The sequence below is a fragment of the Microtus pennsylvanicus genome, chromosome 10 (assembly GCF_037038515.1).
Source record: "Microtus pennsylvanicus isolate mMicPen1 chromosome 10, mMicPen1.hap1, whole genome shotgun sequence".
In the NCBI taxonomy this organism is placed as follows: domain Eukaryota; kingdom Metazoa; phylum Chordata; class Mammalia; order Rodentia; family Cricetidae; genus Microtus; species Microtus pennsylvanicus.
Genome location: NC_134588.1, coordinates 88,907,514 through 88,934,605, shown reverse-complemented (window position 1 = coordinate 88,934,605; position 27,092 = coordinate 88,907,514). Strand labels below are relative to the sequence as shown.

The window sequence follows — 27,092 nt, the reverse complement described above, 5'->3', positions numbered from 1 at the left end:
TCCAAAGCCTAGATTTGGCAAGAGAAGGGACTGGGTCTGTGGTGCAAGAATGGGAAAACAGCCAAGAACAAAGCAAGGAGGACCTGACTGGTAGAGATGGTGTGGAGGAAGCCCTGTGACATCCTGACAGCCCTACCCTCTGTCCCTGTAGTACGACAAGCTCACAAGAATGGTGAAGGAATTCCAACCGTACCTAGACCTGTGGACCACAGCCTCAGACTGGCTGCGCTGGTCTGAGAGCTGGATGAATGACCCGCTGTCAGCCATCGATGCCGAGCAGCTGGAGAAGAACGTGGTCGAGTCCTTCAAGACCATGCACAAGTGTGTGAAGCAGTTCAAGGACATTCCAGGTATCTGAGGACATTGGCCAGTCAGAGCTTGATAGAGTTTGTTCTTCCCTGCCCAAGGCTGGTCAGATGGCATGACATCCAGCCAGCTCTTCCCCGGAGCCCCCTCCAACCTATCTGCTTCCCTAGACTGGCTAACTTACATGCCCTCCCGCCTACCCCACAGCTTGCCAGGATGTGGCTTTGGACATCCGGGCGCGTATAGAGGAGTTCAAGCCATACATCCCACTGATCCAAGGCCTGCGCAACCCTGGTATGCGGAACCGGCACTGGGAGGTACTGTCCAATGAGATCAACATCAATGTCAGGCCCAAAGCCAACTTGACCTTTGCCCGCTGCCTCGAGATGAACCTTCAGGACCATATTGAGAGCATCAGCAAGGTGGCTGAGGTAGCTGGCAAGGAGTATGCTATTGAACAGGTGGGTACTCAACCACCAGCAGGCCTGATCCCATCTGGCCCCTGCTAAACAAGCCAGTCTTGAGTTCTTGCAATGACAGCCATTTGAAGTGTAACAGCAATGGCTCCATCCCTAGGGTGAGGGTACGTCTTATTGAAGGTTAATAATACAGGTGGAAAGCTTGGCAAAATACCACTGCTACAGGACTCATAATACCACCACTGCTACAGTGCTCATAATACCACCACTGCTACAGTGCTCATAATACCCACCACTGCTACAGTGCTCATAATACCACCACTGCTACAGTACTCATAATACCACCACTGCTACAGTACTCATAATACCACCACTGCTACAGTGCTCATAATACCACCACTGCTACAGTGCTCATAATACCACCACTGCTATAGTGCTCATAATACCCACCACTGCTATAGTACTCATAATACCACCACTGCTACAGTGCTCATAATACCACCACTGCTACAGTACTCATAATACCACCACTGCTACAGTACTCATAATACCACCACTGCTATAGTGCTCATAATACCACCACTGCTACAGTGCTCATAATACCACCACTGCTATAGTGCTCATAATACCACCACTGCTATAGTGCTCATAATACCACCACTGCTATAGTGCTCATAATACCCACCACTGCTATAGTGCTCATAATACCACCACTGCTATAGTGCTCATAATACCCACCACTGCTATAGTGCTCATAATACCACCACTGCTACAGTACTCATAATACCACCACTGCTACAGTGCTCATAATACCACCACTGCTATAGTGCTCATAATACCACCACTGCTACAGTACTCATAATACCACCACTGCTACAGTGCTCATAATACCACCACTGCTACAGTGCTCATAATACCACCACTGCTACAGTGCTCATAATACCCACCACTGCTATAGTGCTCATAATACCACCACTGCTATAGTGCTCATAATACCACCACTGCTATAGTGCTCATAATACCACCACTGCTATAGTGCTCATAATACCACCACTGCTACAGTACTCATAATACCACCACTGCTACAGTACTCATAATACCACCACTGCTATAGTGCTCATAATACCACCACTGCTACAGTACTCATAATACCACCACTGCTACAGTGCTCATAATACCACCACTGCTATGCTACAGTACTCATAATACCACCACTGCTACAGTGCTCATAATACCACCACTGCTATAGTGCTCATAATACCACCACTGCTACAGTACTCATAATACCACCACTGCTATAGTGCTCAGTTTCCCTCTTGAGAGTAGAAAGGAGCTAATAGCATTATCATCATTTAACAGATGAGTACAGAAGTCGAGAATGTAGCCAGGCTTGATGCATAAGTTTAATTCCCCATGCTGCTAAAAATTAATTAAATTAATTAATTACAGAACCTTAAGGCTCAGGGAAGTCCAACAGTGGCCAAAGTAACACATTCTTTAGAAGTGACCACACTCCTAACTGGCACCCAGCTGCCTCCCATGCTGCCTGCAACTGTATGCGCTCCAGTCAACCCTGAATTCCGGCAGAGGCCCACTGGGAACCTGCTGATTTGCCAGTGGGGCCCATACGAAGGCCATGGCCTGGCAGAGTCCGTGATTCTCTACCCAGTGCTAGTCAGACAGCATAGCCACCAGCCCTCTCCGGGCACACAGCTCTGCCTCTTCCCTATCTCAGGCTCTAGACAAGATGGAGAAGGAATGGTCATCCATCCTGTTCAACGTGTTACCCTACAAGGAGACAGAAACCTATATTCTCAAGAGCCCAGACGAGGCCTCCCAGCTTCTTGACGACCACATTGTCATGACCCAAAGCATGTCCTTCTCGCCGTACAAGAAGCCCTTTGAGCAGCGCATCAACTCCTGGGAGACCAAACTGAAGCTGACCCAGGTGGGCCTTCTTCCTTTGTCACAAACCCCCCCCCCCCGCCACAAAGGAACACTGTTCACCAAGTGGCACTAAACTTAATGGGTATAGCCCATTGCACCTGCTTCCCCAGCTCCTGGCTCGCTTGCTCTGACAAGCCTCCATCTGGCTTGGTGCCAGGAGAGCTCCATCCATGTACAGGTCTAGCTACTGGAAGGGGCCGTCGAGGCTGTGGAAAGAGTGAAGCTTAATTAAACAATGTGGCTGCCTAAGTTTGGGACAGTCTGGTCATTGGGACTTCATGCGTGGACACTGTGAGGCCCCCGGGCACCTCAGGATCCTTTTCCAGCCTGTCCTGAGCCTCCCATTTCCATCCCATTTGCGATACTTTGAGGAGAGGGGCCAGGGTGCTTGGGACTACAGCTCTCTCGGGCTTTCAAGACCAGAGGCAGGGGCTTCCCACAGAGCCCTAGAGAGTAGGCCTGACCGTGTGTCCCACACAGCCTTTTCCTTCCGTCCTTCTTGGATGTTGTACATATGCCAGTGAAGGCCAGAAGTCAGGTCAGTTGAAGGGAGACTATACAGCATCGATCACTGGCCCCCCTGCTGTGCTCACACTGCCCCCCCACCTGTAATTCCAGCTCCACCTCCCATGTCCGACTCATCCACACCAGCCTGCAGGGTATTTCCAATGAGACCCTTGCTCCACGCCCCTTAATGGGGCTTCCCACATACTGGGCCGTAGAGATCCAGGAGCAGAATGACCACTAGTGTATTCCTCAAGAACAGAAGGCTTTGTCCACTTGCCTGGCAGGGACCTGAACCAGAGCTAACCATGGTGTTAATCATCCATCTCTCATGGGCAGAGCTGAATGAATCAGTCTGCACTGACAGGAGAAGATGGGAAAGGAAACGCTCCGTGTGACGTCATCCAGCAGACACTGGCTCTGCTGTGGGTGCTCTGCCCTGCACTCCTAATGGGGTGAAGTGTCTCCATCATGGACACTAACTCCAGCTAGAGCCCCCAGCTCTGACAGTGCACACCCTGCCCCGTCTTTCCAGGAAGTGCTGGAGGAGTGGCTAAACTGCCAGCGGTCCTGGCTCTACCTGGAGCCCATCTTCAGCTCTGAGGACATCACCCGGCAGCTGCCTGTGGAGAGCAAGCGCTACCAGACCATGGAGCGCATCTGGCGGAAGATCATGAGGAATGCCTTTGAAAACCGGGAGGTGAGCCCCAGGGGGCTGGGAGGGCAGCTAGCACCCCTAGGGGACCCTAATCACATTGCTGGGTACTTCTCCGTCTTTTCCCTTCCTAAACAAGAATTAAGGACCAATCCGAAGGCTTCGGTTGTGGCTCATGTTCTTGGAAGTGGACTCCTGGTACCACAGATGCCCCTCAGAAACAGAGGTCTTAGCATTTTAGAGATCCTGCCCAGTCATGCAGCAAGACAACTCCTTACCCTTATTACTCTTCCTTTTTTTTTTTAACTCCAGCATGGTTCCCGGGCTGATGGAGGCAATCGCTCGCCCGGGGATCCATTTCTTGCCCCCCACCCTCCCTGAGAGTGCCTGGCTGGCATGGGTGCTGTCTGCTGAGCCCATCCTGCTCACTCCTACTCTCTCCCTGGCTGGCTCTGGTTCCTGCAGGTGATCAATGTGTGCCCTGACCAGAGGCTGCTGGACAGCCTGAGGGACTGCAACAAGTTGCTGGACCTGGTACAGAAGGGCCTCAGCGAGTACCTGGAGACCAAGCGGAGTGCCTTCCCCAGGTAAACACCACAGCGTAAACCACTTGGTGGGCCCGTTAGTGCTCCCCCAAGCCAGTCAGCACCGAATCAGGCTATGGGGGCAGCCAGAGCCCAGCAAGTCCACCTGACCTTTCTCATCATCCCTGTTCCCCTGGAAGATTCTACTTCCTGTCAGATGATGAACTACTGGAGATCTTGTCGCAGACAAAGGACCCCACAGCCGTGCAGCCCCACCTGCGCAAGTGCTTCGAGAACATTGCCCGGGTGTGTAGCTCGGCCTGAGGCTTGGCCAATGCACTAGAGTACTCTCTGGAGGAGACATCTCTCCTCTCGTGTCAACCCCTCTTAGAGATAAGATGGCAAGAGTGACCCTGATCCTCAGAGACATACCTGGGGCTCGTGGGAGGGAGGTTATAGCTAAAGAACCCACCTCTCCCCTTGAATCTGGGAGCCCTGTGGTCCTAACTCAGCTAGCAGCTCCTGTCTTTCAAAATCCTGAGATCTCTGGGGAGTGGAAATGCAGAGGGAAGCCTAGCCTCATCCCCAAGGGCTTAAACACAACCTGTGAAATTGCTGTTGGAGAAGGCCCAGTGAGGGCCAAACACTAGGGGTGCCCCTGCACAAGCAGGATCAGCTCCACGAAGGGGCAAGGGTCTAGTCAGGTCAGTCTAGGGTTGAGGCCAAGCCCTCTGGCACATCAGAGTAACCCACTCCTACCCACCCCCACTGCCCTCAGCTGCTCTTCCAGGAGGACCTGGAGATCACACACATGTACTCAGCCGAGGGTGAAGAGGTGCAGCTGTCCTTTTCCATTTACCCCTCCAACAACGTGGAGGCCTGGCTGCTGGAGGTGGAGGCCAGCATGAAGGCCAGCGTGCGCGACATCATTGAGCGGGCCATCAAGGCCTACCCCACAGTGAGTGCAGCCTTCCCGCTCGGCAGCCTCCAGAGTGCTCCCTCATCCCCGCCTCTCTGCCCAACCCACCTCCACCTGCAGAGGCTCGGCGCTTAGTAGCTGCTGCCTTCCTGAGGGAACACTGGAATCCAAAGCTTGACAGGCCAAGGCACAGACAACAGTTCACGCTAGGACGAGGAGGGGGGCGGGGCTGGCAGCGCCTGAGCCAGGCGACGGATATTGTCTTTGCAGATGGCCAGAACTGAGTGGGTTCTGAACTGGCCAGGCCAGGTGACCATTGCTGGCTGCCAGACATACTGGACAATGGAGGTAGCCCAGGCGCTGGAGGCTGGCAACATTAGTAGCAAGCTGTTCCCCCAGCTTTCCAAACAGGTAAGGTTGATGAAGATCGGTGTCCCCCACATCCCAACACTCAACACCAGTTCTCCAGCCTGGAAGAGGGGAAAGGTGAGGTCCACGGCGCAGATCAGATTTAGTGGCGCCAGCAAGAAGGGGCCTAAGGAGGGCTCCGAGACTGGGCACTGCCTCTCTCCTAACGGCCTGTGAGGCTGGCACTAGGCTTTGCCTGTACCATCCCTTGGACGACCCGTGCTCCATGCTTCTCGCCATATTCCAGACTCCCTTCCCAGCCCTGAACACACTGATGGCACTGCACATCACAGTGGCAGTCCTTGCTCTCCTCCCATCCCAGACCAGCACAATTCCCCTGTGGCCAAGGGGCTCCCTTTAGACCTCAGATCTCTGTAGCGATTTCCCCATTCTTTCAGCTCAGTGACCTGGTGGCTCTGGTGCGGGGGAAGCTGTCGCGCATGCAGCGGGCAGTACTTTCGGCACTCATTGTCATTGAGGTCCATGCCAAAGACGTGGTGAGCAAGCTGATCAGTGAGAACATCGTCAGTGTACATGACTTTGAGTGGATCTCTCAGCTCAGGTGAGGGCCAGAATGGGCGAGGCTGGGGTGGGAACGCTGGCAATCACACGACATGTGTCCCTGCCCTCGAAGCAGAGAAAAGATATACAGGGGTGTCTTTATTCTCTAAAATCACCCCCTCTTTTCAACTGTATACCTCTTCAATGGCCTTTGGCTCCATGTCCAGAAATCCATGTCTCTGCATTGCTAGGTACTACTGGGCAAATAACGACCTGTACATCCGCGCTGTGAATGCCGAGTTCATCTACGGCTATGAGTACCTAGGCAACAGTGGGAGGCTGGTGATCACACCCCTCACTGACAGGTGAAGGCCCCTCCCCAGCTGGGCTTTGAGTAAGGGAAATGGATAGCCCCAGGTCAGCCCACCCAGGGGTCTCTGAACAAAGTGTGGCCAGGTATAGCAATAGGACAGGAGAACTACACAGGTAGCAGCCCCAGGCTCCAGTCCTGACCCCTGGCAGTCATGGCTGGCATACCTGGTCCTGAGAGAGGAGCGAGAGCTACTGATCCACGGGGCCCTGAAGGGGGAAGTGCCTCAGGTCTGTAGAACAGCTCAGGAAGGGAATCACCCAGGATGGGTGTGGCCTGTGCCCACCTCCTTTCACTCCCACAGGTGCTATCTGACCCTGACTGGAGCCTTGCACCTCAAGTTTGGAGGTGCACCAGCTGGCCCAGCTGGCACTGGGAAAACAGAGACCACGAAGGATCTGGGAAAGGCCTTGGCCATACAGACAGTTGTGTTCAACTGCTCTGACCAGCTCGACTTCATGGCCATGGGCAAGTTCTTCAAGGGTCTGGCCAGGTGAGACTGGGTACGAGAAGGCACGGGGAGCAGCATGGGAGAACACTGGCTAAGAGGAGCTCACAAGGGACAGGGTGGAGTAGCAGGAGTCAGAGGATCAGCTCAGTGGGCTAGGGTTGGTGCAGCCGAGTATAATTGAGCTTCCTCCCCAGTGAGATCAGAGGGTTGTTGGAAGGAGGTATCAAGTGTGCACTGAGCGCATACCCTACCCAAATGCCTTGTTTGGCTTAGTGCTGGGGCCTGGGCCTGCTTTGACGAGTTTAATCGGATTGACATCGAGGTGTTGTCTGTGGTGGCGCAGCAGATCACCACCATCCAGAAGGCACAGCAGCAACGGGTGAGCACTGGTCACCCTAGAGGGATGGCACTGCCCCCCATCGCCCGGAGTGCTTTGTCTAGAAGGGTTTTATACTCAGTTCCAAACCCCACCTTCTTACCTCAGCCTGCAGTGAGGTAAAGGGAGCCCTGTCCTACACCCTGGCTCATATGGAAAGTCCAGGGCCCAACCTTGTGCAGGGTAGCCAAGGATCTTGCCCAAGGGACAAGAGCTGAGAAGCTGACACACCCCCACTTGAAGTCATGCCCTAGGTTCTGTTCTGGGCTGAATCTAGGTCAATTTAAGTAAATCGTAAGGGGCCAGTCATAACTGACTAGTGGATGTGGGGAACGAGCAACTGTGTGGAAACCCCTGAGGAACGGGGCCAGGCCCTAGGAGCCCATGGGGGATCATTGAGACCTAAGGTCTTAGGCCAGATCCCAGGAGATCTAACCAGGTCAGTGGCATGTGGGAGGAGCCCAGTCAGAGGAAGGGAAGGTCTGCGCATCTTTAATCCCTTTAATGTGGGCCAACCCCTGAACCCCATCTACAGGTGGAGCGCTTCATGTTTGAGGGTGTTGAAATCCCCCTTGTACCATCCTGTGCCGTGTTTATCACCATGAACCCAGGATATGCCGGCCGCACAGAGCTGCCTGACAACCTGAAGGCAAGTTCAGGCCCAGGGTGACCAGAAGGTAACAGAGCTCTAGCCTGGACCCTCTAGGATGCTAAGCCTCTGGTTCAAGAGCACATAGCTAGCTGCCCGGCATGAGGAACTGGGATTCTCTGTGGTGGTGATCCTGTCCCGGAACCCACTGGACCATACACAGCTACAGAGTGGGGGCCTGGGCTTGTCTTCAGGGCGTGGGGGAAGTCTGGGATTCCTTTGGGGTAGGAGGCAGAGCATCAGACAGAAGGGGCTAAGGTGGATATGTGAGAAAAGTGGGAAGACAGAGGGGCCCTCTCCTGGAAGTGCCATGGAGAAGGTGTTCATCCATACAAAGATTCAAAGATTCATCCATACAAAACAGTCCTTTCTTTTTCTTTTTTTTCTTTTTTGTTTTGTTTTGTTGGTTTTTCGAGACAGGGTTTCTCTGTAGCTTTGGAGCCTGCCCTGGAACTAGCTCTTGTAAACCAGGCTGGCCTCAAACTCAGAATCTGCCTGCCTCTGCCTCTCCAGTGCTGGGATTAAAGGTGGCAGCATGCACCACCACTGCCCAGCTGCCTTTTCTAGTAGTAAGCACTGCACAGCCACTGTAGAGAGGAAGCCTCGGTGCGGCAGGGGTGGCACAGAGGAGAATCCCAGCTATGGATCAGATAGTCCAGAGAAAGACTAAGTCCCTGGGTGGGCTGTGATCTGTCTGCCTTTTACATGTGTGTTGTACGTCCAGGCTCTCTTCCGACCTGTGGCCATGATGGTCCCCGATTATGCCATGATTGCTGAGATCTCTCTCTACTCCTTTGGCTTCAATGAGGCCAACGTACTGGCTAAGAAGATCACCACCACCTTCAAGCTGTCTTCCGAGCAGCTCAGCTCCCAGGTAAGGCCCTGGTTAGTTCCACAATCTCAGGCTGAAGCATTGCCATCCACTCCAACCTCCAGAGCTGTTCCAAATTCACCTTCTGTGAAGGAGAGATTCAGAATGGGCACTCCTATATGCCAGGGGCTTGTAGGGCTGATGAAGTAGAAGGCACCAAGGCAGCCCAGAGAAGGGGCACCTAGCCCAGGCTCCCTGTGCAGACCTGTGGGGAAAAGGACATCTCAGCTACAAGATAGGAGACGAGGCATGGCCAGGTTCCATGTGGGAGGAATGCTGACGACAAGGCAGAACACTGAGAAAGGACATCACTCACACATGCCCTTTCCTGTGGTGCCAACAGGATCACTACGACTTCGGGATGAGAGCTGTAAAGACTGTCATCTCAGCAGCTGGGAACCTCAAGAGAGAAAACCCCACCATGAATGAGGTGAGCTCTCTCCACAGAGCTCCCATGTCTCAAGAGGGCTTCAGGAGGGTCCTAGCCCTGGAGAAGAACACAGCCCACCACCCTGAAACCCTTACCATCCCCTCCTACAGGAGCTGATCTGCCTTCGGGCCATCCAGGATGTGAATGTGCCCAAGTTCCTGCAGGAAGACCTCAAGCTCTTTTCAGGGATTGTGTCTGACCTGTTTCCTACCATCAAGGAAGAGGAGACTGACTATGGCATCCTGGACCAGGCCATCCGCAAGGCCTGTGTGAAGAGCAACCTCAAGGATGTGGATGGTGAGCTCCAGTCCCGGGATTCCTACAGACCCTGGCGTTCCAGTCTGAGGAAGTGCTGGCTCCAGCCACCTTGGAATCCAGGGTTCAGAGACAGGGACAGGGCGGTGCTGTCTCAGGGTCTCTCACCACTGACCAAGGTGCCCCTGGACTTGTCTTTACTAGTGCTCTCCAGGTGATGGGCAGCATGCTTCTTTACCGACACCCCATAATTTAGGCCCTCTACCCATGGCAGGAGCCATCCCAACCCAAAGTCCCCTCTCTAGCCTTGCCTTGTCCTGTAGTAAATGTTTGCTGACTGTCCTAGTTAGGATTTCTATTGCTCTGACAAAGCAATGTGACCAAAGCAATTTGGAGAGAAAAGGGTTTATTTCATCTTATAATTCTCAGGAAGTTAGGGCAAGCACCTGAATGCAGAAACTGAAGAAAAGGCCATGGCAGGTGCTGCTTTTTGTTTCTTTTGTTATTCGAGACAGGGTTTCTCAGAGTAGCCCTGACTGTCCTAGAACTCACTCTGTAGGTGAGAACGGGCCTTGAACTCAGACGTCCACCTGCCTCTGCCTCCAGAGTGTTGAGATTAAAGGTGTGCACTACCAGTGCCCACCTGGCCTCAGCCTTGCGTTCTTAGAGCACCCAGGACCACCAACACAGGAGTGACACTGCCCACAGTGAGCTGGGTCCTCCTGCATCAGTCACTGATGTACCGCACTCTTGCCCACAGGCCAATATGATGGGAACTTTTCTCAGTTGAGTTTCCCTCTTTCCAAATGACCCTAGCTTGTGTCAAGCTGACGCACGCTGGTTGAGGCTGTTTGTGCCCCCCAGCTTGGCTGCTGGTGCAGAAGGACACCCCAGCCTGGTCACCACATGTCTATGCAGCTTGTATTCTTGATCCCTACAGTTTCCTGGCACAGCTGCTCCTTCTCCCAGCACCTCCCAGAACGTCCTTAGGGGTGGGGACCCTCTTAAGGAAGGCATGTCTTGCCGCACCGCTCTCCACTAGGGTCTTGACCAGCTGATTTGCTCGTCTTAGCCCTCCAGGGCCCCTACTTCAGTGCTTCCTGTGGATTTCTGTTCCTTGTGTAGCACAACTCCCTTCCCTGGCCACCTCCTGCACTTAGACTCAACAAGCTTGTTAAATCAAGCCCTGGGCTCTTCTCTTCCCCCCACAACCTTGGGCCAGCCCCCATTGTTTGCAGTCTGCCCCCTTGGCAGGAACCCCTGAGCCTGACAGAGCCACAACCACCCCAACACCTTGGGGAAAGGAATGTTCTCTTTCTGAAGGCTCCAACAGACTGGGATTCTGACCCTTGCAGTTCACCTCATGCTGGATAGCACTTGCTCAGGCCGGTGCTCTATGGAGGCTGGGTAGTCACTTCAGGGAAGAAGTTCATTCTGATGCCCATAATGGCTGACCACCCAACTAGATGATGTTAGGCAATGGTAGCAACAATAACACTGGCTGGCCTCCAGAGAGGTTCTTCTGTGTGCCCTGTAAGCCCTGTGCTTGGGGCTGCCCATGCTCCTACCTAGAGCACAGCTGTTACTGCTTTCCCCACTTTGCAAAAGAAGACACGAGGCTCAGGGGGTCAAGTGGCACACCCAAGGCCACACGAGCTGGCCTCAGAGACACAGTTCAGTCCCATCCTCTAAGCCATGTTCCCCCGCCTTGTCCCCTAGGCTTCCTGATCAAGTGCATCCAGCTCTATGAAACCACGGTGGTACGGCACGGCCTCATGCTTGTCGGGCCCACAGGCTCTGGCAAGAGTAACGTAAGCAGAGGGCCTGGGAGGGTGTCTCCAACAAGGGCATCAGTCTCCGCCTGTACCCCATCGGCCTCTGCCTCCCCGCCCTCTGAGAAGCCAGGAGGTTCACTTTCTGGTGGTGACTCCACAGTGTTACAGAGTCCTGGCGGCTGCCATGACGTCGCTGAAAGGGAAGCCGTCCATTAGTGGAGGGGTGTATGAAGCTGTCAACTACTACGTGCTCAACCCCAAGTCCATCACAATGGGCCAGCTCTACGGGGAGTTTGACCTGCTCACCCATGAGTGGTGAGTGACCCCCAAGTTGCTCCAGGGATGCACTCTCAGGCTGCCTGCAGTGGCCATTGGGAAATTCAGCTCTCAGCAGAAAGCCTGGGGTGAGAGCCAGCATTCCACTTCCACCCTCAGTGACTTTCCTCGGTTACATCATTTGCACAGTGGGGACAATAATGGCAGTGTTGCTGTGGAAGGAAAGGAACCTAACACATGGAATGTGCCAGGACGGTGGTTGGCATGGACGGATGCTCAGCAGATGGCTGTCTTTACCCTGAGAGAGGTGAAGAGGTCATCCAGGCCTTGCTCCCAGGCTAGGGCATGTATTTTTAGGGACCGGAGTGGGCTTGGGCTAAGGGCAGCTGAATGGAAACCTCCTTGAATGCTAAAACCTGAGGATCTTTAAAAAAAAACAAACCCACAAACAACCAAAAGTCCTGAGCATCTTTTCCACTCTGTTTCTCCAAAGCCACCACTCTCCTGCTGGAAGTATCTTCTTAGCTGTGGTGCTCCATAAGCCCGGTAAGGGGTGGGCGCTAATGAGGAGAGTCTCTTCCTTTTCCAGTGTGCACCTGCTCCACATCCCCAGTTCTGTACAATGGTCTTTCCCATGCCTACCCCAGACTCATGTGAGTGGTGGTGGGGTCCATAGGCGAGCTCAGGAAAATGCCTCATTGAAGACAAAAAGTTATTGAACTCTTATCTTCCAAAGGATGCTAAAGAAGATTTTATTCAGGACCATGACCATAAGTATAGGGACTGCTGGGGCATCATCTCAGGGTAGGGGACACAACGGGCTCAGCTCCAAACACAGCATGAGCCAGTGTTCCTACCAGTGGGTAGAAAGCTTCTAAGAGGGCACGTGAGGGGAAGGGTGTTTCTGACTAAGCTGACCTCACAGGATTCGTAAGATGGACCAAGTGGTCAGACCTCATCTGGAGAAGGAGAGGGATGGGGAGCACAAAGAGGTGTTGAGGTGAGCAAGTGTGTGGGGTAAGGGCTTGTCTAGATGACTTAGCAGGGTAAGGGCTTATCTAGATGACTTAGCAGGGTAAGGGCTTGTCTAGATGACTTAGCAGGGTAAGGGCTTGTCTAGATGACTTAGCAGGGCTGCCTGCTCAGGCAGAGTTTATGGATGGTGCACATGTAGGCCTCCGGGACTCTCAGGGACCAGAGCCTCTTTCTCCAGCATACAGACATTCTGAAAACTGAGCCTTTCTTGGGTTCTGAAAGCACACTTGGCCCTTCTCCTGTTCTTCCCACCTTCCAGAACTAAATGTACCCCCAGCTCTGCTGTTGTCCCCCACCATTGGGTCACCACCACTGACTTCCATTTAATGTGACTTCTATGGGACCTCAGCAGGGAGGGATAGAAACATGTTTTGTTTTGTTTTGTTAATTTTTCTTTTATTATGTATACAGTGTTTTGCCTGGGTGTATGCTTGTACACCAGAAGAGGGCACCAGATCTCATTGCAGATGGTTGTGAGCCACCATGTGGTTGCTGGGAATTGAACTCAGGACCTCTGGAAGAGCAGTCAGTGCTCTTAACCTCTGAGCCATCTCTCCAGCCCCCGAAACATGTTTTCATTATACCATGTTACACTAAAAACTCAGTTTTCTCATTGTAATTTTTGAATAAGTAGAGATAGGAAAGTGTTAAAAAGATGAAAACCAATGATCACAGTACATTATATATAAGTAATATCCAAAAAAATTAAAGATAGCTTTAAGGAAATCAATTGGCAGGTCATAGATTTGTAAATACATTTGTATCTATATGTGACTTTAGAGTTTTATTCAAAACATAGTAGAACCCTGGTTGTCCCCACCCCACGCCATCAGACATTTCGCTTTCTGTAGATTCAGTTCCCTGAGGTCAAGCGCAATCTGTAAATATTAACTGGAAAGTTCCAGATTTGCAGAATGCATTTTAAATTGTACGTCATTCTGAGTAGTGGGGAGAAATTTTGTACTGAACCATTCCACCCCACCACGGGAAGTGACTCAGCCTTTGTCCAGTGTGGCCACGCTGGGTGCACTGTCTCCCCGTTAGTGACTCAGCCTTTGTCCAGTGTGGCCACGCTGGGTGCACTGTCTCCCCGTTAGTGACTCAGCCTTTGTCCAGTGTGGCCACGCTGGGTGCCCTGTCCCCCCGTTAGCACTTGTTAGGCACATCGGTTATCACACTGACTCATGGTCGCTCTCCTTAGATTTAAGTAACCCTGATTTTAACTATGCCCCATAGTGTGAATTTTTACTGCACTATCCTGTTCTGTTGGTTAATGTACCTAAATTATAAATCAACTTTCTCATACATATTTATAATAGGATAAAACAGCTTATATATAGTATTATGTACTATACACAGTTTCAGATAGCCACAGTGTAGGGGTAGGAGAGGATCTTGGAATATAGCTCTTGAAGATAAACCAATGTCTTTAAGTAAGAAACCTGCTTGTTCTTTTTTTTCAAAATTGACCAGTGCTTCAGTAACTGCTTAGCAAATACATCAAAAACTACATCATATCAGTGTATGAAGACAATATGATGAAACGCATTATTAAACATAACTAATACATGCTAATAAAATTTTTTTAAGGTAAGAGCCAACTGGATGACCAGGTTTTCCTGGGAGCCATTTGTGCCCACACCCCTGAGTCCCTGGCACCTACAGCTCTCTCCTCAATGGTTACAGGACAGACGGGATTTTCTCCTCCCTCATCCGAGCCGGGGCCATTGCTAATGACACCAACAAGAAATGGTACATGTTTGATGGGCCAGTGGATGCCGTCTGGATAGAGAACATGAACACAGTGCTGGATGACAACAAGAAGCTATGCCTCAGCTCTGGGGAGATCATCAAACTCACAGAGGTGTGCTGGCTGCCCACCCACCCAGTCTTTTCAGCATCTAGTTGGGTCTGGAGACTGCACCAGGCTGGCCAGGCCTCATCCCACTCTATCCCTACTTCACTGAGGAGCCTGGATGGCAGCATATCCCTACCAACCCTGAATTCCCTCCTCTAAGCCTTGTCCTATGCAGCTATCTTTCAGAAGACCTGCTTCCTATGGTGTTTAAAGCATAAGGCCATGACAGTTGCCCTACTGTACCCTGGATTATGCTGCTGCAAGCCTCCCAGGTCCACTCCACTTTTGGCCTTGTCTACCCCGTCTGCACTATGTATTAATCCAGTTCTAGCAATGTATGCAGGGACTGGGGACTTGGTAGCACAAACCTGGCCACAGGGACCTGCTTGTTCTGTGTAGCTCAGCTCTGAGAAAGCTATGGGCAGCTATGGCCTGGCTATGAGAACATTTCAGAATGCTCTGACTCCTGAGAACCTGTGGCAGCTTATGTGAACCCATGTGTGACGGGAGCTCAGAAACAGAGGCCATATGGGGTCCTATGGGGTCCCAAGCCTCGAGGAATTTCACACTGGCCAGAAAGTCCAGGACTCCCCAACACCAGCTCTCCCTCAGGACTCTGTGGATGCCCACATTACCAGATGAGGATTCAGGGATCCCTGAGCCGCAGCCCCAGCCCTGTTCCATCCAACTGCTGCCCACAGAGCCTCCTGGCAGGGTGGGCAGACAGCTTCCCAAAGCCCCATGTCCCTTCCCCTTACTTGAAGGCAGGTAGCTGGTCCACTTAACATGTTGTATCTTGACACCAGGCAATGACCATGATGTTCGAGGTACAGGACCTGGCAGTGGCCTCACCCGCCACAGTATCCCGTTGTGGAATGGTGTACCTGGAGCCTAGCATCCTGGGGCTCATGCCATTCGTTGAGTGCTGGCTAAAACGTCTCCCTTCCATAATAAAACCCTATGAGGAAAATTTCAATAGCCTCTTTGTCAAGTTTCTGGAGGTAGGTGAAGTCGCCCAGCCAAAGGGGTGGCAGAGTACTGGTCACCGCTAGCCATGAGAGCCTGGCGCTTGTTCCCAACAGAGTTCCATCGCCTTCATTCGAGCCACGGGGAAGGAAGTGATTGCCTCAACCAACAGCAATCTGACCATGAGTCTCCTCAAACTACTGGACTGCTTCTTCAGACCTTTCCTACCCAGAGAGGTACAGTCCAAACAGTGAGGCTGCAGGATTGGTCCCTCCCAGCCCCTGTTCTCCTTGCTCGGGCTGCAAAGAGCCTATGAATATCACCACCAGCTTCCTGGGAGAACAGGATTGACTCCCCACAGATCATGAGCCCACCCCATCCAATGCGTTGTAGGGAAGCAAACTACATGATATTCCCGCTTATGCTTCCCACTACTGCCCCCGACATAGCCTGATGCTGCTCTTTGTTCCCAGGGCCTCAAGAAGATACCCTCTGAAAAGCTGAATCATATCCCAGAACTGATAGAACCCTGGTTCATCTTCGCGCTGGTCTGGAGTGTAGGCGCCACAGGGGACTACCTCAGCCGCCTCAACTTCAGCCAGTGGCTAAGGATGAAGATGATGATAGAACAGGTGAGAAGCAGGTAGGCCCAGGCCAGGCCTCTGGGGACAATGGCAGGCCACTCACCAAGACTCACGAGGCCGCTTCCCTGTGTCTTGATAGATGAAACTACTTTTCCCAGAAGACGGGCTGGTGTTCGATTACAGACTGGATGACGCTGGGATCAGCAGCACCGAGGATGATGACGATGAAGAGGAGGAGGGCAAACAGGTGGCCATGGCCTGCCCAGGATGGGGGAGGGTAGAACCCCAGACCCTCAATGAATAATGGCCCCTTCGAGAAAGCCACATTGAGGGTCACCAGGTCTGAGGTCGTTGGCTGTTTCTATCACCATCCCGAACTTTACAGTCTACTGGGTGATCACTATTGTGTTCATCTTAAAGACATGAGAATTGAAACACAAAATAGTCCTAATCAGCTGGGCAGTGGCAAAGCTGAACCTGAGCATGGAGTTTGGAAGTTCCGGAGTGCCCACTTCCCATACAAACGTTTCTCCCGCACTGGTGCTGAGTCCAAGGACCAGCCCACTTTTCTAGTTAGCAGCACCCATTTTCCCTAGAAGCAAGCTCCCTAAGGGCCCAGGAGCATGCCTGGTATCCAGCTTTAGTGTCCCCATCTTAACTGTCAGCCATTCAGAGCTTCTGAGTCCACTATTATTCCAGGGAGGTGACAGAAAGTCACAAAGTAGCGTCTTGCTGTGGAACTTCAGGGTACATTTGGGTCTAAGAGTCAGAACTGCCACCAGTGGGACATGTTGGTCTGACCAAAGTGAGTCCTTCATCAAAGGAGTTTTGCAAGGGCCATGGGCAAGGGAAGTCATGAAGCAAGGACAGCGAGGAGATGGGGTGAGGTGGCCCCTCCGCATCCAGCTGTCAGTGCCCTGGGTTCTGGTGTCCCCGCTCTATTAGCATAAAAATAAACAGTGAGCACCTTTGCATCCCTGGGTTAATCAATTTCCAGAGCATCTTCTTGCCAAGACCTAGGGACTGGCTGTGTGTGGAACACCATCACTCAGTGTAAACAAAGACTTCTTGTTCATTCCCAGTTGCCCAGACCCAAATAATCACACAGCAACTATATTAATTACAACACTGCTTAGCCTATTAGCTCAGGCTTCTTATTAACTAACTCTTACATCTTAAATTAACCCATTTCTATTATTTTATATTTTACCATGAGGCTCGTGGTTTGTTACTCTTACTTCTTGGACGGCTATATGGTGTCTGCCTCCTTCAGCAGTTATATGGCATCTCTCTAACTCTGCCTACCCTTTCTATATATATCTCTTCCAGCCTGGCTATATTCTGCCCTGACATAGGCCAAAGAAGTTTTGTTCATTAACCAGTAAAAGCAACACATATACAGAAGGACATCCCACATCAACTCAGCAGCTGCAGTCAGGGAGTCCCCACCTGCTCAGCTGTGTTCAAAGAACCTCTATTTCTGGTGGTTTGTGTTGGGAGCCTCCCATTCCATACAAAGAGCAGACCACAGTAATTCCTATCTCTCAGCAGTAGCTCTTCCCCTAGATGTCCTTGCCAAGACCCAGAAGGACAATATCTCGTCCTCCTGCTGTACTTAGCAATGGGGCTACAGTCCAGAGGGGAATGGGAAGGGATTTCAGACCCAGCCTGAACCGGATGTGGTTCCAGGTTGCCTGGGTAAAGTGGATGGACTCCTCGGCTCCCTTCACCATGATGCCAGACACCAACTACTGCAACATCATCGTGCCCACCACGGACACCATGCAGATGTCCTACCTGCTGGGCATGCTAATCACCAACAATAAGCCTGTAAGTTACCCCATCATGCCCTGTCCCCAGCCCACCCAAGGCTCAGGTTAGGGCATGGCTAGTCTTTCACACCAACCAGTGGTGGTCCCCTCTGTATTCGCCCTGTATGTGCCCCACCTTCCCAATCGCTACTCTCCCAGGTGCTGTGCATTGGGCCGACAGGCACAGGGAAGACACTCACCATCTCCAACAAGCTTCTCAAGAACCTGCCACTGGAGTATATCAGCCACTTCCTCACCTTCTCAGCCCGCACTTCCGCCAACCAGACCCAGGACCTCATTGATAGCAAGCTGGACAAGAGGCAGGACACTCTGGTTCCTTCCCCAGCCTAACTGAACCAGCTGCCTCGCCTCTCCCACCAAATTCTGCCCCTGGCTTTGCCTGAAATGACCCAGCAGATGCCAAAAATCCCACTAGGAGTTCTAGGGTGCTTTTCAGATCTCTCCTTGCCTCTTTCGGGATCCTCCTAGTCTTTCTGTGGGGCTTTTACTGGCCACTAAGGCAGGGCTGTGAACTGCCTTAGAGATAGCTATTATCCACCTTTCTCAGAAGTAGGACACTTCTTAAAGACCTCAGATACAGATCAGCTGGTTCTAAATGTCCCAAGTCAGAGGGCTGGTCATGAGGTTTGGCAATTTAGAGAAGGCTAACATTTAGTAAGGTGCCATTCAGTTGCCTCTTGGATTCTTAGAAGGCCTGGTGCCCATGGGTGCTGGGCTCACATAGCCCCTCCCACAGGCGAAAGGGTGTGTTCGGGCCACCTCTAGGGCGCAACTTCATCTTCTTCATTGATGACCTGAACATGCCAGCCCTGGAGACATACGGTGCCCAGCCACCTATCGAGCTGCTGCGCCAGTGGATGGACCATGGTGGCTGGTATGACCGAAAGATCATCGGTGCGTGCTGTGCTGGGACCGTAGGGAGTGGGCTGCATATGCTGGGTGAAGAGTACTGTAGGTGCAGGGCAGAGACCATTTCAGAGGCCCCCAAAAATATTTTAATTCCTCTTGAAACTGGAGGTCAAAAAAAGGTTTCCGTGCCCGTTAACACATTCCTTATATCAGCTCTGCCGTACATTGCATTTTTGGATGCATAAGTGTACGCATGTTTGCACAAGTGTGGGCACATCTGGGCAGCTTTGTGATGAGTCTTTCCCTTGATCGCTGTCCACTTAGCTGAAGGAGGGTCTCTCGCTGAACTCAGAACTTTCTGACTCAGCATGTCTAGCTAGCCACCTTACCCCTGCCTCTACCTCCTAAATTGCTGAGATTACAGACACACTGTCACATCTACCTGGCTTTTATGTGGGTGCTGGCATGTAACTCTTCAGAGCCATGTCCCCAACACCATAAATTACAGTTTTAACATGCATTCTTACCAAGGGCAAGGGGCCCACAGAAGTCATGTCATTCTGGGTAGACCCCTGACTGACTTCCTACTCCCGCTTAGGAGCCTTTAAGAACCTGGTGGATATCAACTTCATCTGTGCCATGGGTCCCCCAGGGGGAGGCAGGAATGCTATCACGCCAAGGCTGACACGCCACTTCAACTACCTGTCTTTCATTGAGATGGATGAAGTCAGCAAGAAACGCATCTTCTCTACAATCCTGGGATGCTGGATGAGTGAGTATAGGGTCAGGGCAGGAGAGGCCATGGACAAAGGCAGAGACCCAGGGGAGCTGTCACACCACAAAGACAACAGGATAGCACTGGGCAGGACAAAGGCACCGAGCCACCAAGTGCAGCCCCAGCTTTTCTCCTTTAGTAGGCAGTTACGGCTGGCAAGTTCATGAACCTCTCTGAACCTCTGCTTCTTTACCAATGGGTGCTAATATTAATCCCTACCCCTCCAAGTCTTGAGAGTTAAGGTATGGCACATAGCACCTAATATAAAGCCATGGAGCAATTCTGCATATTGCACATGTGATAGATATATATCTCCATATATGCATAGAGACATGTGCTAGTGTTTGCCCAGAAGCTCACATGGAATGACTGTAACTTTTGTAGAACAGGAAAACCCATAAAGACCAAAGGGACAAAGTAGCCCTGCTCCATCCTGGGGCTTGGAAAAAGTCCACCCAGGATGCTCTTTCTCCAATAGCCCACCTCCCACCCAGCACACCCCACCATGGAATGCCACTTGGCACCATGCTGGGCAGAGAGTGTGAGAAGTCAAGCCGTCCATCTGGCCTGGGCCACCCTGCCAGAGCAATAGGTCAGGGCTCTCCTTCATATACGACTGGGCTCTAAGAAGGGATGGGAGGCAGCTGCTTGAGGAGCTTCCAGCAGGAGCTTCCACCTAACTCTGAACCTGGTATCTGTTCCTCGACCCCGCAGATGGACTCCTTGGAGAGAAAAGCTATCGCGAGCCCGTGCGTGAGTGTGGCCTGGGCCTGGGAGGGTGTGGAAGGAAAGGGACAATCCTGGACTCCGGTTCTAGCTGGTGTGTTAACACTGGGATCAAGGACCAGGGCGGGCCCTCCTGGGGCTCACATGGAGTCAGCATAGGCACTGACTGCCCCTCAGGTTCCTCTGCCTGTCTTAGAGCCATTCTATCCCTCGGTGCCTAGTTAGTGTCACACTGGTAGCAGGAAATGGAAGACGAGTAGACAAAGAAAGTAGTCCAGTGAAATCTGCTGTCGAAAAGAACCATCTCCAAAGAAAAGCCCACCTTCTCCAAGGAGCAGGCGTGAGCAGGAAAGCGGGCAGTTTGAAGTTAGGAGGCAGGCATCCCCCTGTGGCAGCCTCAAGCAGCTCTAATCTGTCAGTCATAGCTCCTGTCACCTTGGCTAGGAGGGGACTTCCTAGGCTAATGTAGACCAGACTCCTCCTCTTTGACCTGGTGAAGGATGAGTCACACATCCCCAATCGCAGTATTCCCTGTTCTACTTGGCCACTCTGTCAACATATAAAGATGTGGACGTGGTGCCTTATGCCTTTCATCTCAACGCTCAAGAGGCTGATGTGGGTGGATCTCTGTGAGTTTGAGGCCAGTCTGATCTGCTCGTCTATATAATGGGCTCGAAGACAACCAGAACCACATAGTGAGACCCTATCTAAAAACAAAACAAAAACTTATAAGCATGTCCCATTTTCTTTTGTCTTAACCAAAACACAAAATTATCTATACCCGCCAGATCCCTTCATCACTGTCTCGCCTCTCCGCTCAGCCTTATAAAAAAACTGAAGAGCTCTCCTCCCACTGGTGCTTCCCTATCCTCCCTGTCTTCCATCCAGTTACCTCTTGTCAGTAGTAACAAGAGTGTAGCCATACCAGTAATCAAACCTCAGGTGCCTCATCTACTCTGAGAACAGCCTCTTCTTCCAGCAGCGTCTCCCAGGCCCTCCTCCCTCCCTGGGTGGACCAGTCGGCTTTGTGTTGCTCTGATAAACTAGCCAAAGGAAGGAACACTTTCTTTTTGCTCATCGTTCCAAAGCTTCACCCATGATTGGCTTGCTCTTTGCTCTGGGCCTGTGGTGAGGAAAACACCATGGCACCAGGAGAACATGGTACGGAAAAGTTGTTCACTGCGTGGCAGCCAAGAAGTGAGAGCAGACGAGAGGATTTCAGGGCAATGTATACTCTTTAAAGGTGCTGCCCACACAATCTTCTTCCTCCAGCCCGGCCTGCTTCCTTCACATATTCATTATGGGCCCCATTTAGTAAGCATTCATCAATTAATTAGCCGACTGACGAGGTTAGTGTGCTCATGATGCAATCACCTCCCAGAGGTTGGATCCACCAGCTGGGGACCCAAGCTCTAAATCACAGGCATTTGCAGGGGGCACTTCAAACACAAACAATCATACGAGGCTCCCCATCCTGGACTAACCAGAATTTGACCTCTTAAATATACTGTCCTCAGACAGTCTTAACCTGGCTCAAAAGTAGAATCATCTTTATTTGGCCAGCATCCAAGTTCACACCCTCAGCTCAGATTTCTCCATAAATATCTAATTCCACATTTCTCAGACGTCAACTGTGTATCTCAGCCAAACCTGTCCAAACCCAATGCCCCGTCAGCCCCCTTCTCTGTCCCCTCACTTTGGTGGTGACAGCTCCATCCTTCCAGATGCTCCCAACAAGATCTTCCCCATCATACTCTTCTCAAACCATATGACAACTGTCAGAAAATCTATTGGCTATCACCAGAGAGGCTGTCGTGAATCAACTCACCAACCTGTCCTCATTCACCTCATTATTGGGACAGCCCCATCCCTGGTCTACCAACTCTGCCTTCACTTACCAGTGATCTATCCTCCTTTTGCTGCTAGAGGGACCTGTTAAAACATTAAATCAAGCCAGGAGGTGGTGGTGCATGTCTTTGATCCCAGCACTCAGGAAGCAGAGACAGGCATATCTCTGTGAGTTTGAGGCCAGCCTGGTCTACAGAGTGAATTCCAGGACAGTCAGGGATACACAGAGAAACTCTCAGCAAAAACAAAACCAAATAAAAATCAAACAAACAAAAACATTAGATCAAGCTGGGTGTTCTAGTGCCTGCCTGTTATCCCAGCTACTTAGAAAGCTAAAGTAGGCTAGCCTGGGCAACACTCTGTCTCAAAAAATATACAAAACCACGAATATAATAATGTTATGCTCTTCTTCCACTTAACCATCTTGGGCAAGCAGTAGTCCAGGTCACAGCAGCGCCAGGAAACATTGTCCATGCTTCACATCCGCCATCGCGTCTCCCACTCAGCCTCCCCTCGTTGGTCTTTCACTTCCTATCCTCAGGGTGCTGTTCTTGTTGGCCCCTCTGCCCAGAACACTTCTCCTCCAGCGATGCACATGCTTGCAATCTCACTTCTTGATCTCAGCTTGAATGTCTCCCTTCTCAGTGTGATATCACGCAGCATTTCTGTAATCACACCGAAGCCTAACTTTGAGCTTCCCCAAACTTTGTTTTGCTGTAAGTCTCTCCATAGCATTTGCTCTCTCCATTGATCTGTTCCCAAAACAGCGCTTGTTAAGGGTGAAAGATGTCTGTTTGGGTCAACCTCTATGTTCATCACCTAGGATACGTTTGCTCGTCTGACCCTTTTCTTCTGCCAGTTCTGAGTTCTTCCTATACCCCAAGTTCCCACCCTCAGAGTTCAGTTCCAGGTGGAGACAGGCATATTTTTCATAGAACATGGGTATGAGAGCAAAGAAAAGCAAGATGGAATTCAGGAGCTCCACAGAGGCTGGTGAGCCCCAGGTCGCCCTATGCCCACCATCGAGCCCACCACTGAAGCCTTGTAGGCCGAGTGATCCTTGCCCATATGTGACTCAGCACTGCTGTGTTCAGGTCTTAGCATAGGCTCAGCAGGCAGGAAGGGCCCAGCCGGTACCGAGCCCACTGACACCCACGATTCTGTGATTGCATCTCAGCGCCCTCACACAGCTGGTTGTCAGGAATGTGGATGTCAATATTTAGGGCACACAGAATAAGAGATCTCCGTTCCAAGTTAGGCACAGTAGGAAGGCTTTGCAATAGAGGAAATATCTCAGGAGGGGTCGAAAACCTGAGGCTAGTGGATGGGTGCTGGGGGAGCCGAAGGGGCACAGTTAGGACCTGTAGAACCTACACTGGGCACTCCTGTCTGTGTGACCCACAGCTGGGGCCCCCAACATCGTCCATTTGACGGAGCCCCTCGTGGAAGCTACCATCAGGGTATATGCTACCATCACCTCCCAGCTGCTGCCCACTCCAGCCAAGTCCCACTACACCTTCAACCTGCGGGACCTCTCCAAAGTCTTCCAGGGAATGCTCATGGCTGAACCAGCCAAGGTTGAGGTGAGGATCTGCCAGGCCCCTCCCCCATGCCCAAGGTGCCCTTACCATCCTCCCCAGACCTCTCCCGATTTTAGGCCTTTCTACCTAAACAGTCCCCAGCCATGATCTGTCTGGGCCCTGAAGAAACTGGGATACAAAGGGTCAGGCCCACCAGAGCCAGACCTTAGCACAACTAGGCCCATCTCATTAGTCAAACTCATGTCCAAAATTGTGACCATGGTGAGGTCTTGCCAAGAACAAGTCAGGAGAAGGCAAGGGGGTAGGAGAATTTCTAGTAGAGGCCGTATGTGCAGGAAAACGTGGGGAGAGGTGAACAAGGCGCCTCTGAGAACTAAATGTGCAGGTGTAAGGAGCAGGCAGTGGGATCACAGGAGTCACAGTGGGCAGACTATGGGTCCAGTAGGAAGCTCAGATGGGGAGCCACACTGGAGCCACTGGCTAAACAGCCAAAGTGCAGCTAGCCCTAGGAGGTGGGATAGATAAGACAAAAGTTGGTTCTGGCCTTGTCGGGTTCATAGCAAACCTGGAACTTCCTTAGTGTGCCCAGTTACCCTGAGGAGCATTGAAGTGGAACAGTGGGCAATGGATCCAAACAGACAGAGAGAGATAGGCGGGGCTTGCTGAGCAGTTAGATGTGGGGTGTTGGGAAGGTATCAGGGGAATGAAGTATCCTTCCCAGGCATGGAGATTGGAGGTTTAAAGAAAGAGAAGTGATAACTTTAGGATGCCCATGACCAGCTACTAGTACTGGGTGTCTGGTGGACACTGAGATCTAGGGATAGCGTGGCCCAAGAAGCACTCTGCAATTCACTTGCAATTCAGTTGGCCAGAGGCACATCTTCCAACAGCTCTAGTCCCAAGAAGAGGCATGTCCCTACCCTCTGTCTCTCCTCCTGGTTCTCTGGGCCTGGGACAAGGCAGTCACTGACACCAGGCACTCACAGGACAAGGTGCAGCTGCTGCGGCTGTGGTACCACGAGAACTGCCGTGTGTTCCGGGACCGACTGGTGAACGAGGAAGACCGCAGCTGGTTTGACAATCTCCTTGAGACCCACATGGAGGAGTTAGGGGTGGCCTTCAGCAATGTCTGCCCCTTCCAACCCATTCTTTATGGGGACTTCATGTCTCCAGGCTCAGATGTGAAGTCCTATGAGCTCATCACCAGCGAGAACAAGGTGAGTTGACGCTCTGCTCTGATAGGTCCCCAAACACTTCCAAGGTGGAACTGACTAGACTCCAAAGAAAGCAGCACTAGTGGGTGAACCCAAAGCATCTATTGGGACTTTATGAATACAGAGAGTCACAGATTCCTCGTGAAGCATGGTTGAGAGAAGCTATCCTAGTATTCCACATGAGGGTGGGTGCTGGGGCTGTCAGAGTATAGAGACTTGGCTAGGAACTGTTCTAGAGAGAGAGTGTGGAGACTTGGCTAGGGGCAGAGCTAGCATCTGCCTAGGGTCCTTCCAGCATTCAAGCAACAATCTGGACTAGTTTGTCAGCACCTGAAGATATATAAGGCACAAGATTGACTTGTAGCCCCCAGGAAAAATCTGCAACTTGCCATATCATAGAGTTCTCCATCACTCACAGTTCTGGGTCTGAACAGAGAGCAGGAGGGAACTGGGGGACCCTTCCACGGCGGAGAACCTGACATCCCCCACCGTCTCCCTGTCCCCAGATGATGCAGGTGATTGAGGAGTACATGGAAGACTACAACCAGATCAACACAGCCAAGCTGAAGCTGGTCCTCTTCGTGGATGCCATGAGTCACATCTGCCGCATCAGTCGAACTCTGCGCCAGGCATTGGGCAATGCCCTGCTGCTGGGCGTGGGTGGCAGTGGCCGCAGCTCCCTCACTCGGCTTGCCTCCCACATGTAAGGGATGATGGTAGACAGTGGGTGGCATGTGGCAGACTATTTAGAACAGATGCTTTTCCACCATGGGAGAATCCTGGTGTGGCTCCAACACAAACCTCAGCATGTGAGCTTCTGCAAATGGGACCTGGACCCCAAGAAGAGGCAGCAACAGTGCCCTTTGTTGATGTGGATGAAGGTTAGAAGCAAGCATCCCAGAAGGATGCCTAGGAGAAGTATCCATTGGCCTGCTATCAGAATCAGAGTGTGGAGGGTTGGGAATTAAATGGACAGACTATAGGAATAGTAAGCAAAGGCCAGGAAATAAGAGAAGGGGTACAGGACCTAGAGAACCTGCAAGTCCACTCTGGATAGGAGCAAGATGTCAGGTAGCCAGCTGGGGTATGAGCAGCCACCATCCATCAGTGCCTGGCCTCAGGCCTCTGACGCACCTTGACCCAAACTCCTGCCTCCAGGGCTGAGTATGAGTGCTTCCAGATCGAGCTGTCCAAGAACTACGGCATGTCTGAGTGGCGTGACGATGTCAAGAAGGTTCTGCTCAAGGCTGGCCTGCAGAACCTGCCCATCACCTTCCTGTTCTCAGACACCCAGGTGCAGCCACACAGCAGTGGGCAGGGCTCCGGGTGGGATGAACAGAGTGTCCCCAAGTGGTATCCTATAAGTGGTCAGTCCTATACCCTCAACTCCCTATACATCAGGACCAGGTAGGATTATGATTGAATTGGTCAAGAGAGGAACCAAACCCAGCCTCCAGGGGCTTAGGGAAGACGGAGGTCATTATTTATGCTCCAAGCATAAAAAGGTGCCCTGGCACAATATAGCACACCACCCACAAGCAGTGACTTCCTACGCTAAGTACCTAAGGACCACAAGTTTGCTCCTGAGGGACAGGGGACCCATAGTTCCACTCTTTGGGAGTATATAAGGCCTTATAAGTCCTCTTTCCTGGTCTCTGAGTAGAGGCCACAAGACAATCATTGTAACACTCCAGCCTGGTTTTCAGTACAAGTACCAGGGAACGTAGGCTCCAAGATCATACTCCAACCCTAGACAAGCCCCTCCCCTCCTAGACCTAGGCTCCAAGATCATACTCCAACCCTAGCCAAGTCCCTCCCCTCCTAGACCTAGGCTCCAAGATCATACTCCAACCCTAGACAAGTCCCTCCCCTCCTAGACCTAGGCTCCAAGATCATACTCCAACCCTAGACAAGTCCCTCCCCTCCTAGACCTAGGCTCCAAGATCATACTCCAACCCTAGACAAGTCCCTCCCCTCCTAGACCCAGCCAACCCCTTCATAAGGTCAAGAAAATGAGATTTCCCTCTAACACAGGCCAGAGGCCTCTGTCAGTTGCTTTTGTTTCTTCCTGTGGTAAAATAAGGCCTGGAGGAAAGCCAGGGATCAGGAAGATGTTACACCACCACCCAGGACCTGGGGCCCTGCCACAGCCCACAGGTTATATTCAGAGTTTCCACAATGGGCCCGATCTGAATACAAGTCCAGGGATTATAAGACCACTTGAGTGA

At 51.8% G+C, this 27,092-nt stretch overlaps 1 protein-coding gene across 1 annotated transcript in view; it reads left to right on the top strand.

Annotated features, from left to right (window-relative positions):
* The window catches only part of Dnah1 (dynein axonemal heavy chain 1), a 62,427-nt gene that overhangs the window by 21,238 nt on the left and 14,097 nt on the right, over positions 1-27,092 (top strand). Inside the window, exons 18-49 of the mRNA XM_075989018.1 lie at positions 152-350; positions 514-767; positions 2,461-2,673; positions 3,712-3,876; positions 4,297-4,418; positions 4,556-4,661; positions 5,134-5,313; positions 5,545-5,685; positions 6,081-6,244; positions 6,435-6,548; positions 6,858-7,046; positions 7,278-7,383; positions 7,916-8,029; positions 8,754-8,903; positions 9,244-9,330; positions 9,441-9,627; positions 11,305-11,396; positions 11,521-11,675; positions 14,358-14,535; positions 15,336-15,530; positions 15,612-15,731; positions 15,969-16,127; positions 16,219-16,326; positions 17,769-17,909; positions 18,050-18,210; positions 18,648-18,805; positions 19,359-19,532; positions 20,250-20,288; positions 23,514-23,692; positions 24,637-24,867; positions 25,371-25,567; positions 26,023-26,158. Of these exons, the coding sequence (XP_075845133.1) occupies positions 152-350; positions 514-767; positions 2,461-2,673; positions 3,712-3,876; positions 4,297-4,418; positions 4,556-4,661; positions 5,134-5,313; positions 5,545-5,685; positions 6,081-6,244; positions 6,435-6,548; positions 6,858-7,046; positions 7,278-7,383; positions 7,916-8,029; positions 8,754-8,903; positions 9,244-9,330; positions 9,441-9,627; positions 11,305-11,396; positions 11,521-11,675; positions 14,358-14,535; positions 15,336-15,530; positions 15,612-15,731; positions 15,969-16,127; positions 16,219-16,326; positions 17,769-17,909; positions 18,050-18,210; positions 18,648-18,805; positions 19,359-19,532; positions 20,250-20,288; positions 23,514-23,692; positions 24,637-24,867; positions 25,371-25,567; positions 26,023-26,158 (4,914 nt within the window). The remainder of the gene's footprint in view (positions 1-151; positions 351-513; positions 768-2,460; positions 2,674-3,711; positions 3,877-4,296; positions 4,419-4,555; positions 4,662-5,133; positions 5,314-5,544; positions 5,686-6,080; positions 6,245-6,434; positions 6,549-6,857; positions 7,047-7,277; positions 7,384-7,915; positions 8,030-8,753; positions 8,904-9,243; positions 9,331-9,440; positions 9,628-11,304; positions 11,397-11,520; positions 11,676-14,357; positions 14,536-15,335; positions 15,531-15,611; positions 15,732-15,968; positions 16,128-16,218; positions 16,327-17,768; positions 17,910-18,049; positions 18,211-18,647; positions 18,806-19,358; positions 19,533-20,249; positions 20,289-23,513; positions 23,693-24,636; positions 24,868-25,370; positions 25,568-26,022; positions 26,159-27,092) is intronic.